The following is a 15,825-nucleotide window of genomic DNA, read 5'->3' as shown; positions in this document are numbered from 1 at the left end:
CATCTCTGAGGATGCCGCCGATGTGGATGCATTAGAACTATCCGAGGCTATTTCGCCCTCATCGGTGTCTACGGCGTCTGCTGGCCTAGTTGTTGCGATATTAGTAGGCCTGCTAGACTGACTTAGGGCCTGTAGTTCTTCCCTATTTATGGCCCTTATATCTGCGGCTGATGTTGACGCCTGTTTTGCCGTTTCGTTAATGCATCTTTTGCACAGTCTTTTTGTGTAAGAGTCCGGTAGCGGACGTGTACACAGGGCACATTCTTTATTTTTTAATTTTTCCTTCCTCTTAGTCTGAGATAGAGACATCATGACGGAGGGGAGAGGGAGAGAGAGAGAGAGACACATTTTATCAGCTTGATAGGCAGAGCGTCGTCCACTCACCCAGAGAAGCTGTAGGTACCGGCTCAGGAGGCTGAGAAGGAGGCTTGTTGGCGTGGCTTCTGTGGCTACGATCCGAGGACCCTCGTCTTGCGTGGTCCTTGGCTGCTGCTGCGTCGCCTGCCTGGGGATGCGTGTCCTGCCTTGGTGAAGACATGATTGCACGCCATATCCCTGTGCCCCAGGCCTTTTATAAGCCCCTTCATACCTGGTACCTCCCCCTCCAGGTGCGCCTATCTGCGGCTCCTCGCTACAGCGCTGAGACTAGCCGCACGCGCTCTGCAGATCAAATCGTTTTTTTTTTTTTTTCTGGAGGGGGCGGGGAGCGCCTCTCTGCCTGCAGCGCCGCCCAGCCGCGCGTGCGCTCTGAGCCGAGGAACCTCCGGTAACCCGGAAGTTCCTCCTTACCACTTCCTGCTGCGCTGCATGTGCGTCCTCCTGGACGCTGAAGCCCTTTAGGAACGCCGGAGGCTGCCGTTTTCTCCGGTTCCTGCGCCCCCACATGGACCGGAATGGATCCTCCCGCCCGGTGTCATGTCGTCCACAGAAGAACCCTGGTCGGCGCCACCCGGTACCGGGGTTTCTGCCCGTCATCCATACCAGCCGAGGAGGGAGCCGGATTCCAGCACTCCCCCGTCGCTGCCTCTGGACCGGAACCCCTGCCATTCTCGCAGTTTACCTCTCCACTCAGCAGATGATAGAAATATAGAAGAGTTTACCTCTCCACTCAGCAGATAATAGAAATATAGAAGAGTTTACCTCTCCACTCAGCAGATAATGATAGAAATATAGAAGAGTTTACGTCTCCACTCAGCAGATAATAGAAATATAGAAGAGTTTACCTCTCCGCTCAGCAGGGAGATGATCTCTGAGGTGAAGTCTATGATTCTTCTGGAAATGTTGCTCTCGTCTTCGTCCATGTCTGGTTCGTCATTCGGGGAGAAATCTGGGTGGTGTGAAGGGATCTGGGTCTTCGGGGTCTTTATGATAGGAGGCTGTAAATTACACAAGGACATCACCGTCAGTCACATACAGATCTGATCTCATTGCACAGTGACATTTACAGATTATTAATAGGTATTTTACACCTGTCCATTGGGTGAGACTTTCCACCTGTTAGGACCAGGCTTGCGCTTTCCAACATCCTATGAAGACATCTGAAGCCTCGGTTCCTTATGGCCTTCATGAATATCGGAGGTCCGTGTAGAAGTTTAGGGGCCTCTAATATGATGGCACATAGCAGAATCCATACCTGTGTAACTAGTAAAGTCTCTCCCTGTATCAGCTCGGCTTCATCACATCCCTCAGTCTTGGCCTCTAGAGAACCTGTCCACTTGGAGAACACTTTCTGCCATTTCAGGGGTTATTTGCGGGTGAATAAGGTGACATTGCTGCTCGGTTGCTTTGCTGAAAGTAAATGAACCCATTTCCTCCCCTGAGATTTCCAGCTCTCAGTCCCAGGTGCGTGTATGGAGCAGCTTCTCTCACCGCTCACTATACCGAGCGCTGGCTGGGAACACAAGCAGCACACAGCCGGCTCTATACCGCATCTGTACAGACACCACCAGTCACTGAACCTCCAGTTAATTCCCATCCTTTCCACCTGCCTCCGGTTTGTGATTCCCTGGCCCCTGCCTCCAGTCTATGGTCTCCAGGCACTCCACCTACCACCGGTGTATTATTTACTGCCACTCTGCATGTGATCTCCGGCCCCTCCGCCTGCCTCCAGTCTGTGATCTTCGGCTCCTCTGCCTGTCTCCCGTCTGATTCCTCGGCCCCACCACCTGCCTCCGGTCTGTGATCTTCGGCCCCTCCGCCTGTCTCAGGTGTGTGAATGATCGGTCACTGATGAGGGGAGAGGCAGGCTTTCTTCACCAAAGGTGTCAATGTAATCAGTATTACAGCGTCATCACAGCCAGGTCTGTACTGTACACTACAATAAGCTGCTGACAGAATCTCTCTAACCTCTATTTCATATGAAAGTCATCCGATCGGCTGGAGTCGGCCAATCACTGTGGGCTTTCACCCTGAGGTGGAATAAATGTGCCGTTTTCCTGAGGATCAGGCCACGTGCTGGACTATCTGTGGTCATGTTTCGTTCAGTATCATGTGGTTTCCTGGGAAGGGGCATAGATGTGTTGGCTCATTGCTCCAGTATACAGCACACCTCTGCTTCTCTATGGAGTCTGTAAGGAGACTGGTCTCACCAGTATGTCCACCACTGGCAGATCACTCCGTGCCAGTCCTCTGAGGTGGAGCTGTGGCCGATTCATTGGCACAAACATGTCTATGTAATGAGGTCCCTGTGCAGAAATACTCCATTATTCGTGATCTCGGGTCGGGTGAGGACTTATGTTTTGCGCACCGAGCTGACGTTTTTATTGATACCATGTTTGATTTAGATACGATCTCGCCTGTTATTGCATTTTAATGAAAAAAAAACCCCGTAATTCTGGCATTTTGATTATTTTCTTGTTACGCTGTTTACCGGAATAATTATTTTTATATATTGATAGATTGGGCGATTCTGATCACGATCCCACCAGCGGCTGTTAAGATCAGCTGATGCGTGTCCCTATCACCTTTCATGTGCCAGAAAAGTAGCCAGAGCCCGCAGCAAACCAGGGTAGGCGACCTTAGACATATCTATACATGTAAGGCCGGAAAGGGGGTTAATCCGAAAGCCTCCTACAGAGAAGACATGCAGTGTCCGGCTCACATAAGGTGCGAGACCCCCGGCCCTCCATGGCAGTAGGCACACGCTGTTAATCAAAGCTTGAATTGTAGCCTCTAAACAGGTTTGTTAGAAATGAATATTCAGCTTCGCGGAGGACGGAATTCTATCCAATCAGTGGTGAGACGCTACGTATCTTATTGGTTGTATTATGCTTTGTGTCTTATTTCTTTGATACGCCCAAGAAATCTGCATTAATCTCCTCTAATAAACGGGGAATCTGGTGAGACTTTCAGATGGTTTGTGACCTCATTCCCTCCGGTGACGGCATTCATCTGTGTCACGAGGCTGATCCCTGCGCGGCCGGTCACCACAGCTGCCGTTACATTTCTTTGGTGGAGAATGCGGGCACTACCATAGAGTCACCGACCTGCGGACCAGGACTCGGGAACAGCTGCGGTAAGTAACCCCTCGCGTCACTGCCTGCCTCCTGTAGCTCTGGCCATTAGTCTGCAGTCCGGCCACATGACGCCTGCACAGTGTCACAGGGGATGCACAATGGCATCTCTTTTTGCTGCCATTCTATGTGCTTTACTGTCTACCCAGCGTATGACTGTGAGCGGCTGAGATAAGGGACTCGGAGATTCCTATAGTGGGGACACTGCCCTCATGTAAAGTGTAAGTTAGTGATGTAACAATCATATGATGTGATCAGCTGGATTTTATCTTTACATTCTGCCTCTCACAGGTGACGTGTACCTACAACAGAAATTACAGACCTCTCCATCCTCTGTAGGAGGGAAATCTGCAAAATCGGCAGCGGATCAAATACTCATTATCCCCACTGTAGATTATTCTCTCGTCCTGCTATTAAGCCAACTCCTGAGGCCCCTGTGAGCAGTGCGGCGAGGGTGTGATCAGACTCCTAGGACTCAGAGTGAAGTGGCGGTGTATAACGCCATCCAAAATGAATGCTAGGACCCTCGCCGATCTTCAGACGCACTTGAAGTCTTGGCGTTGTTTCCTCTATGTCCAGTCTGTCATATAAATTGATATGGAAGGTTGAGCATGAGCAATTGTAGTCCTATGCAAAGGTTGAGAAACTACAAAAGGTCCAGTGTAAAGTGCTCCCATGACTTCAGATTTTGACATAGGCCTTAATTGGCTGATTGGCATAACCATCGGTGTGGTGCTGGCAAATGTCTGTTGCTTCCTTTGGAAAATAAAGAACGTAGATGGGTTCAGAGGGGTTTTCAGTGAAGAAACCTCCTGAGAAGGACAAAGCTGCCTTGCAGCCTCAAAGCTAGAGACTGTGCGACTAGTGTCTACCTTCTGGATCTCTAGTGTTAGGATCACGGGATTCCAGGGTAGGGATCCTGACCCTAAATAACAGGGGTGGCATTTATGCACATGTAATCGAAGTACATGTATCAAAGTACTACTGGCAGTTATAACATGGATGAATGTGACACGCATCTCTATTCTCTTCATACAGGTAACCAGCTTTTCCAATCTCTGCTCTGAATCCACTCCTGTGTCTCCATTCAATGTCAGCAAGCAGTTAATCCTGAATGCTATCTCTGTGTTTTCAACTCTGCAAGCTTATATCTGGTATAAAGTTTTTTTTCAACTTACTTACTGCTTGTCCCCTTATGTTGTGAGGTCAAGAAACTTTTCAAAGTGCTTTATGATCCATGTAGTGCTGGACATGTGTTTATTTGACCACAACATTTTATTGGGTCCTGCTGTCTCAATTTAGTGTGATTGATTAACGAGAAGAGAGAGCCAAAAAAAAAAAAAAATTAGCCTTGACCTCCTATATATTCAGATCTAGCTAGGGGGAGCATTTATGCACAAGTAATCGAAGTACATGTATCAAAGTACTACTGGCAGTTATAACATGGCAGTTAGACAGGGCAGGAGACAGGTAAGACATTTATATACATCTACTCCCTGTACATTTGGACTACCACAAATATATACCATATGCATTTGTGTAATTTATATACTGGCCGCTGCATTCACACACATCCACCGCCCTGGCATTAACGCTATACACTCCATCCATAACGGCCCCTCGCTCCTTTCCTCTCCTATGTATAGCACTCACGCTCTTTTCACGTTGTTAAATTGCACAGATCCAGTCATTCCCACCATTCAACATCAGAGACGCTCTCACAAATCACTTAACCATCTGCTCACTCTTTCTATCCTCCTTCTCCTAGTCGCAGGAGACATTGCTCCCAACCCTGGTCCCCCATGTTATAGAAAGTCAAACCCCCCGACTGCTACACTCAGAAACCCCTCTAATCTTATTAATGTTCCCTGCCTGCCATCTGTGTCTCTTAATTGTGCACTTTGGAATTCTCGCTCAGTGTGTAACAAACTCTCCTTCATCCATGACTTCTACCTTTCTAATTCTCTTAACCTCCTGGCTCTTACTGAAACCTGGATCCAGCAGTCAGACACTACCGCTGCTGCTGCTCTTTCATACGGGGGGCTACACTTCTCTCATACCCCAAGATCAGACAGTAGAGCTGGTGGAAGCGTTGGTCTGCTCCTATCACCAAAATGTACCTTTCAGGTTATCCCTCAAGTACCCTCACTTGTCTTCCCTTCTTTTGAGGTCCATGCCGTCAGACTCTACACCCCCTTCTCCATGCGAGTGGCGGTGGTGTATCGTCCTCCCGGCCCCTCCCATCAGTTCCTGGATGATTTTGCCACTTGGCTTCCACATTTTCTCTCCTGTGACATCCCTACCCTCATCATGGGAGATTTCAACATCCCCATTACTCTTCCCCTCTCACCATCTGCTACTCACCTTTTATCTCCATCGTCCTTTCGCAGCTTACTAATTCTCCAATGCATGAAGACGGAAACTCCCTCGACTTGGTCTTCTCTCGGCTTTGTGCAGTGGATGATTTTGCAAACTCCCCTTTCCCGCTCTCTGACCACAATCTACTTTCATTCTCTATAAAGAACTGCCAGGCTGCTCAGGTCACCCCCACTGTCCAGACTTATAGAAACATACAGGCCATTAACACCCAGAAACTTATGAAGAACTTGCAGTCTTCATTGGCCCCTATCTCCTCCCTCTCATGTCCTGATTCTGCATTGAAGCATTACAATGAAACACTTCAAAGTGCCCTGGATGAATTTGCACCCCCTATAAATAGAACACAACGCAGACGGCGACAACCCTGGCACACGGTGCAAACACGTTTCCTGCAGCTGTGCTCCAGGTGCGCCGAACGCCTGTGGAGAAAATCCAATCTACACGAAGATTTCATCCATTTTAAGTTTATGCTTAGAACATACAACACTGCCCTTCACCTCTCAAAACAAGCCTATTTCAACACCCTCATCATCTCACTGTCCAATAACCCGAAACGTCTGACACTTTTCATTCTCTACTCAATCCAAGAGTACAGGCCCCAACCACGGAGCTCCGAGCTGACGATCTGGCCAATTACTTCAAAGAAAAAATTGACCAGATTCGACAGGAAATTATCTCCCAATCACCTCATACCATGCACTGTCCTCCCTCCCCCACTGCATCTAGCTCACTCTCTGATTTTGAACCAGTCACAGAAGAAGAAGTAAGCAGGCTCCTTGCATCTTCTCGCCCAACTACTTGCACCAGTGACCCATTTCCGTCACATCTCCTCCAATCCCTTTCCCCTGCTGTCACCCCTCACCTAACTAAAATATTTAACCTCTCTCTCTCTTCTATTTTTCCCTCCTCATTTAAGCATGCCATCATACATCCACTACTTAAACCATCCCTCGTCCAAAACTGTGCCGCTAACTATAGACTTGTCTCTAATCTTCCCTTCATCTCTAAACTCCTGGAACGCCTGGTCCACTCCCGTCTTATCCGCCATCTCTCAGAAAACTCTGTTCTCGACCCTCTCCAATCCGGTTTCCGCTCTTTACACTCCACTGAAACTGCCCTCACTAAAGTCTCTAATGATCTGCTAACAGCTAAATCAAATGGTCATTACTCCATGCTAATTCTCTTGGATCTCTCTGCAGCATTCGACACTGTGGATCATCAGCTCCTCCTCACTATGCTACGTTCCATTGGCCTCAAGGACACCGTTCTCTCCTGGTTCTCCTCCTATCTCTCCGAGCGCTCCTTTACTGTATCTTTTGCCGGTTCCTCCTCCTCTCACCTTCCCCTTACTGTTGGGGTCCCCCAAGGATCGGTTCTAGGCCCCCTCCTCTTCTTCTTGTACACTGCCCCTATTGGTCAAACAATCAGTAGATTTGGTTTCCAGTACCATCTCTATGCTGATGACACCCAATTATACGCTTCTTCTCCTGACATCACGCCAGCCTTTCTAGAAAACACCGGCGATTGTCTAAACGCTGTGTCTAATATCATGTCCTCACTATATCTGAAACTGAACCTGTCAAAGACTGAACTCCTGGTGTTTCCTCCCTCTACTAATGCACCTATACCCGACATTGCCATTTCTGTGTGTGGTTCCACTATTACTCCCCAGCAACAGGCCCTGTGTCTTGGGGACATACTTGATTCTGAGCTTTCCTTTGCCCCCCACATTCGATCACTGGCTCGCTCTTGTCATCTGCACCTCAAAAACATTTCTTGAATTCGACCTTTTCTTACTTTTGACTCTGCAAAAACTCTTACTGTTTCTCTTATTCATTCTCATCTCGACTATTGTAACTCTCTTCTAATCGGTCTCCCTCTTGCCAAACTCTCCCCTCTCCAATCTGTCTTGAATGCTGCAGCCAGGATCATATTCCTCGCCAATCGTTACACCGATGCCTCTACCTTGTGAAAGTCATTACACTGGCTACCCATCCACTCCAGAATTCAGTATAAACTTATTACCCTCATGGTGTAACATAGCACATCCTAACAGCACTAATACTGGAAGCCAAAGTGCATCACTAAGTAGAGAGGAATCCAAGCGATGCGCCTGTCATGGTGTAACATAGCACATCCTAACAGCACTATTACTGGAAGCCAAAGTGCGTCACTAAGTAGAGAGGAATCCAAGCAATGCGCCTGTCATGGTGTAACATAGCACATCCTAATAGCACTAATACTGGAAGCCAAAGTGCGTCACTAAGTAGAGAGGAATCCAAGCGATGCGCCTGTCATGGTGTAACATAGCACATCCTAATAGCACTAATACTGGAAGCCAAAGTGCGTCACTAAGTTGAGAGGAATCCAAGCGATGCGCCTGTCATGGTGTAACAGAGCACATCCTAATAGCACTAATACTGGAAGCCAAAGTGCGTCACTAAGTAGAGAGGAATCCAAATGATGCGCCTGTCATGGTGTAACATAGCACATCCTAACAGCACTAATACTGGAAGCCAAAGTGCGTCACTAAGTAGAGAGGAATCCAAGCGATGCGCCTGTCATGGTGTAACATAGCACATCCTAACAGCACTAATACTGGAAGCCAAAGTGCATCACTAAGTAGAGAGGAATCCAAGCGATGCACCTGTCATGGTGTAACATAGCACATCCTAACAGCACTATTACTGGAAGCCAAAGTGCGTCACTAAGTAGAGAGGAATCCAAGCGATGCGCCTGTCATGGTGTAACATAGCACATCCTAACAGCACTAATACTGGAAGCCAAAGTGCATCACTAAGTAGAGAGGAATCCAAGCGATGCGCCTGTCATGGTGTAACATAGCACATCCTAACAGCACTAATACTGGAAGCCAAAGTGCATCACTAAGTAGAGAGGAATCCAAGCGATGCGCATGTCATGGTGTAATAGGCGCTTGCGCAGTAACATAGCACATCCTAATAGCACTAATACTGGAAGCCGAAGTGCGTTACTAAGTAGAGAGGAATCCAAGCGATGCGCCTGTCATGGTGTAACATAGCACATCCTAACAGCACTAATACTGGAAGCCAAAGTGCGTCACTAAGTAGAGAGGAATCCAAGCGATGCGCCTGTCATGGTGTAACATATCACATCCTAATAGCACTAATAGTGGAAGCCAAAGTGCATCACTAAGTAGAGAGGAATCCAAGCGATGCGCCTGTCATGGTGTAACATAGCACATCCTAACAGCACTAATACTGGAAGCCAAAGTGCATCACTAAGTAGAGAGGAATCCAAGCGATGCGCCTGTCATGGTGTAACATAGCACATCCTAACAGCACTAATACTGGAAGCCAAAGTGCATCACTAAGTAGAGAGGAATCCAAGCGATGCGCCTGTCATGGTGTAACATATCACATCCTAATAGCACTAATAGTGGAAGCCAAAGTGCATCACTAAGTAGAGAGGAATCCAAGCGATGCGCCTGTCATGGTGTAACATAGCACATCCTAACAGCACTAATACTGGAAGCCAAAGTGCATCACTAAGTAGAGAGGAATCCAAGCGATGCGCCTGTCATGGTGTAACATATCACATCCTAATAGCACTGATAATGAAGGCCAAAGTGCGTCACTAAGTAGAGAGGAATCCAAGCGATGCGCCTGTCATGGTGTAATAGGCGCTTGCGCAGTAACATAACGCATCCTAATAGCACTAATACTGGAAGCCGAAGTGCGTCCATAGTACTAGATAATCCAACACAGCATTCCCCTAGCATACAAAAATGTTTATTGCACATAATACCAGTAATAAAAGGAAGAAAACAGATGCTTATGCAATGCCACAAAATATAATCAAATATGTTATAAACCGATCACTAACACAATAGGCACTTGTACAATGCCCAATAGTATATGTATTGGAAATGCATCACTAAATGAAAGAAAATCCATGGTAACATATAATATAGTCGCAGCGTATGGTCCCATATATTCTAACGGATAAGTGACATGCTGTTTACCTGTACATGTCACCCTGAGGTACCATAAATGGAAGACCTGTGCTGGATTACAGAGAAAAGGATTCCTATGACATCCACATGGTATGAATTGCGCATAACATTAGCACGAAGTGAAAGGATATACCTATGCAGCAACACCATGCACCTAACCATGTAATATATACACCAAAAAAAGGGAGATACACCCTTTATGCAAAAGTGTCACAATGGAACACATCTGTTCACCGTTGTAGATACCTACAGTCAAGATTGGAACATATATGCGGTACTTATTCTAATCTACCAAAAACGGCCGCTAATGCAGATACAACTACCCGTGCACACACGAATGTTGAAGAGGCGGCGGTATAGCACATGCCTGATGGCGCTTTATTTCTCTATGGCCTCCTCACAGCTCCACATGAGCAGCTTACTTGCCTGAGCTCCACGCCATTCTGACTCACAGGGTCAGTCTTGAACATTAACAGGATTTTTCATTGTCTGAAGAAGGTCCATAATAGTGACCGAAACGTTACAAATAGAATGTACACCGTGTGGATTATTATGCTGTGAATAAAACTAAACTTTTTTCTGCATTTGGGAGTGCCGGATTTCTTATTCAATATTAAATTGGGACTGGTATCCATTTCTGCGCACCCCACAGCTACATCTTCGGAGTGACGCGTCTCTTTTTTGCCATATGACATATTAGGCCAGTGTGGTGTGTGTATCTTATAAAGGAGGCACTGGCAGAGATTGTGATCTGTGATGCTGCATCATGTCATGTGTATGAGCTGGGCCGCTTTTAGGCAAAGTTTAAATTGGGGCCCAAATGCTAACATATTGCATCACACAGAAGCATAGCGATTATATTTACATGCGCTGAGTTCAGGACACTAAATAAATGTGAACGACAATACTGAAGTCGCTCAACCCTTGTTCCCCGGCCTCTTTCCACCATCTGAGAAAGTGATAGTTCTGTCCCCATCATTCTAACAGATCACCATACATTACATCATATTATCAGCAGCACATCTACAGTTTACACCCCATAGTCCTCCATATAATATTATGTGTCATCCATGTAGAACAATTCACTTTCCATAGTATAATGTACCCCATAGTTCTTAATAGTATAACTAGCTGAAGAGCCCGGCGCTGCCCGGGCATAGTAACTAACTGTGGTTAGTTATAGCAAATTATAATTATCCTCCATCCCATAGTCCCGTGCCCATATACCCATCATACATATCCACCATCCCATAGTCCCGTGCCCATATACCCATCATACACATCCTACATCCCATAGTCCAGTGCCCATATACCCATCATACATATCCTCCATCCCATAGTCCCGTGCCCATATACCCATCATACATATCCTCCATGCCATAGTCCCATGCCTATATACCCATCATACATCCTCCATCCCATAGTCCAGTGCCCATATACCCATCATACATATCCTCCATCCCATAGTCCCGTGCCCATATACCCATCATACATATCCTCCATCCCATAGTCCAGTGCCCATATACCCATCATACACATCCTCCATCCCATAGTCCCGTGCCCATATACCCATCATACATATCCTCCATCCCATAGTCCAGTGCCCATATACCCATCATACACATCCTCCATCCCAGTCCCGTGCCCATATACCCATCATACATATCCTCCATCCCATAGTCCCGTGCCCATATACCCATCATACATATCCTCCATCCCATAGTCCAGTGCCCATATACCCATCATACACATCCTCCATCCCATAGTCCCGTGCCCATATACCCATCATACATATCCTCCATGCCATAGTCCCGTGCCCATATACCCATCATACATATCCTCCATGCCATAGTCCCGTGCCTATATACCCATCATACATCCTCCATCCCATAGTCCCGTGCCCATATACCCATCATACATATCCTCCATCCCATAGTCCCGTGCCCATATACCCATCATACATATCCTCCATCCCATAGTCCCGTGCCCATATACCCATCACACATCCTCCATCCCATAGTCCCGTGCCCATATACCCATCATACACATCCTCCATCCCATAGTCCCGTGCCCATATACCCATCATACATATCCTCCATCCCATAGTCCCGTGCCCATATACCCATCATACATATCCTGCATCCCATAGTCCAGTGCCCATATACCCATCATACATATCCCTCCATCCCATAGTCCCGTGCCCATATACCCATCATACATATCCTCCATCTCATAGTCCCGTGCCCATATACCCATCATACATATCCTCCATCTCATAGTCCCGTGCCCATATACCCATCATACATATCCTCCATCCCATAGTCCCGTGCCCATATACCCATCATACATATCCTCCATCCCATAGTCCCGTGCCCATATACCCATCATACATATCCTCCATCCCATAGTCCCGTGCCCATATACCCATCATACACATCCTCCATCCCATAGTCACATGCCCGTATACCCATCATACATATCCTCCATCCCATAGTCACATGCCCGTATACCCATCATACATATCCTCCATCCCATAGTCCCGTGCCCATATACCCATCATACATATCCTCCATCCCATAGTCCCGTGCCCATATACCCATCATACATATCCTCCATCCCATAGTCACATGCCCGTATACCCATCATACATATCCTCCATCCCATAGTCCCGTGCCCATATACCCATCATACATATCCTCCATCCCATAGTCCCGTGCCCATATACCCATCATACACATCCTCCATCCCATAGTCACATGCCCATATACCCATCATACACATCCTCCATCCCATAGTCACATGCCCGTATACCCATCATACATATCCTCCATCTCATAGTCCCGTGCCCATATACCCATCATACATATCCTCCATCCCATAGTCCAGTGCCCATATACCCATCACACATCCTCCATCCCATAGTCCCGTGCCCATATACCCATCATACACATCCTCCATCCCATAGTCACATGCCCATATACCCATCATACATATCCTCCATCCCATAGTCACATGCCCATATACCCATCATACATATCCTCCATGCCATAGTCCCGTGCCCATATACCCATCATACACATCCTCCATCCCATAGTCACATGCCCATATACCCATCGTACATATCCTCCATGCCATAGTCCAGTGCCCATATACCCATCACACATCCTCCATCCCATAGTTCCGTGCCCATATACCCATCATACATATCCTCCATCCCATAGGCCCGTGCCCATATACCCATCACACATATCCTCCATCCCATAGTCCCATGCCCATATACCCATCATACATATCCTCCATCCCATAGTCAACCATTATGACATCATAATGAGCAGCGGGGCTTGCAACCTATGACGACATCAGCGTCGCCGTGGCAACCGTTATGTCTTAACTGTCACCATTGCAACCTATTAAGACATCGTCACCATGGCAACCATTGTGACAGCATCTTCGCCATTGCAACCTATGACATTAGCGTCGCCATGGCAACCATTATGACATCACAATGAGGGGCAGGGCTTGATACACAAACACTTTTTCCCCATTATGTAGATAGGGGCAAAATTGTTTGGTGAATTGGAACGCGCAGGGTTAAAATTTCGCTTCACAACATAGCCTAGGACGCTCTCGGGGTCCAGACGTGTAAATGTGCCAAATTTTGTGGCTGTAGCTGCGACCGTGCGGATGCCAATCCCGGACATACACACACACCCCCCCATATTGAGCTTTCTATATTAGATGTATTCCCCACAGTCCTCAATACAGTATAATGCAGCCCCCCCACAGAATATAATGTAAACCCCATAGACTACAGTCATGGCCAAAAGTTTTGAGAATGACACAAATATTATATTTTCACATGATCTGCTGGCCTCTGGTTTTTACCGTGTTTCCCCGAAAGTAAGACCCTGTCTTACATTAATTTTACCCCAAAAAGTCCCACCCTGTCTTACTTTCGGGGGAGGTCTTACATTAGCCGAAAAAAAATGACAATTTCTTTTTAACCAATAAATTAACATTTATTAACATGCTGTTATACCCCATAACAGTGCCGTATCCCACTGCACACAGCCCCACACCCCATAACAGTGCCGTATCCCACTGCACACAGCCCCACACCCCATAACAGTGCCGTATCCCACTGCACACAGCCCCACACCCCATAACAGTGCCGTATCCCACTGCACACAGCCCCACACCCCATAACAGTGCCGTATCCCACTGCACACAGCCCCACACCCCATAACAGTGCCGTATCCCACTGCACACAGCCCCACACCCCATAACAGTGCCGTATCCCACTGCACACAGCCCCACACCCCATAACAGTGCCGTATCCCACTGCACACAGCCACACACCCCATAACAGTGCCGTATCCCACTGCACACAGCCACACACCCCATAACAGTGCCGTATCCCACTGCACACAGCCACACACCCCATAACAGTGCCGTATCCCACTGCACACAGCCCCACACCCCATAACAGTGCCGTATCCCACTGCACACAGCCCCACACCCCATAACAGTGCCGTATCCCACTGCACACAGCCCCACACCCCATAACAGTGCCGTATCCCACTGCACACAGCCACACACCCCATAACAGTGCCGTATCCCACTGCACACAGCCACACACCCCATAACAGTGCCGTATCCCACTGCACACAGCCACACACCCCATAACAGTGCCGTATCCCACTGCACACAGCCCCACACCCCATAACAGTGCCGTATCCCACTGCACACAGCCCCACACCCCATAACAGTGCCGTATCCCACTGCACACAGCCCCACACCCCATAACAGTGCCGTATCCCACTGCACACAGCCCCATACCCTATACAGTACATGTTTCCCTACTTGGTTTTTAAATGCTGGACGTTTTCCTCTGCGGTGCGGCTGTGGGTGCGGAAGGCCTGTGCTGCAGGGAACGCTGTGCCAATCAGCAGGGAAACAGCGGTGACGTGGGGCTGGGGCGGCCAATTACAGCCCGAGCTGCTGGACCAATCAGTGCTCGAGCCGGGGGCCGGCGGTGACGTGGGGAACAGGGGCGGCCAATGAGCTGTTGAGCTGGGCGGATTGCGGGGTTAACACGGCGAGTTAACCCCATGAGCGCTGGTCCCGCCCAGCTGCACCTGAGGACACCTCTGGAGCCTGGGGACCCAATGGGGGACAGCGGCGGCCCAAAGGTAAGGGCCTTACATTTCACAGCGGCCCCCAACCCTGCCTTACATTCGGGGGAGGCCTTACATTGAAGGACCCCCCCCCCGTAACCCCCACCCTGTCTTACTTTCGGGGGGGTCCTACTTTCGGGGAAACACGGTATGTGTGTTTGTCAGATGTTTTTATCACATACAGAAATATAATTGCAATCATATTATGAGTAACAGAAGGTTATATTGACAGTTAGAATGAGTTAATGCAGCAAGTCAATATTTGCAGTGTTGACCCTTCTTCTTCAGGACCTCAGCAATTCTCCCTGGCATGCTCTCAATCAACATCTGGATCAAATCCTGACTGATAGCAGTCCATTCTTGCAAAATCAATGCTTTTGTCTGAATTTGAAGGTTTTTGTTTGTCCACCAGTCTCTTGATGATTGACCACAAGTTCTCAATGGGATTAAGATCTGGGGAGTTTCCAGGCCATGGTCCCAAAATCTCTATGTTTTGTTCCCTGAGCCATTTAGTTATCACCTTTGCTTTATGGCAAGGTGCTCCATCATGTTGAAAAAGGCATTGTTGATCGCCAAACTGCTCTTGGACGGTTGGGAGAAGTTGCTCTTGGAGGACATTCTGGTACCATTCTTTATTCATGGCTGTGTTTTTAGGCAAGACTGAGAGACAGCCCATTCCCTTGGCTGAGAAGCAACCCCACACATGAATGGTTTCAGGATGCTTGACAGTTGGCATGAGACAAGACTGGTGGTAGCGCTCACC

General features: G+C 47.9%; 1 protein-coding gene across 9 annotated transcripts in view; it reads right to left on the bottom strand.

The window, feature by feature from the left end:
* LOC141065409 (uncharacterized) overlaps positions 1–15,825 on the bottom strand; it is a 585,755-nt gene that overhangs the window by 456,742 nt on the left and 113,188 nt on the right. For 8 of the 9 annotated variants that reach the window (XM_073557877.1, XM_073557875.1, XM_073557873.1 and 5 more), the window contains one exon: positions 1,224–1,376. The exons of the other annotated variant lie outside the window; for it this stretch is intronic. In XM_073557877.1, coding sequence (XP_073413978.1) covers positions 1,224–1,376 — 153 coding nt within the window. The remainder of the gene's footprint in view (positions 1–1,223; positions 1,377–15,825) is intronic. 9 annotated transcript variants of the gene reach the window in all.

The sequence above is a fragment of the Dendrobates tinctorius genome, unplaced genomic scaffold, assembly GCF_039654945.1.
Source record: "Dendrobates tinctorius isolate UK_male_01 unplaced genomic scaffold, ASM3965494v1 ptg000251l, whole genome shotgun sequence".
Taxonomy (NCBI): Eukaryota; Metazoa; Chordata; class Amphibia; order Anura; family Dendrobatidae; genus Dendrobates; species Dendrobates tinctorius.
The sequence above is the reverse complement of the archived record's forward strand: the minus strand, read 5'-3'. Positions and strand labels throughout refer to the sequence as shown.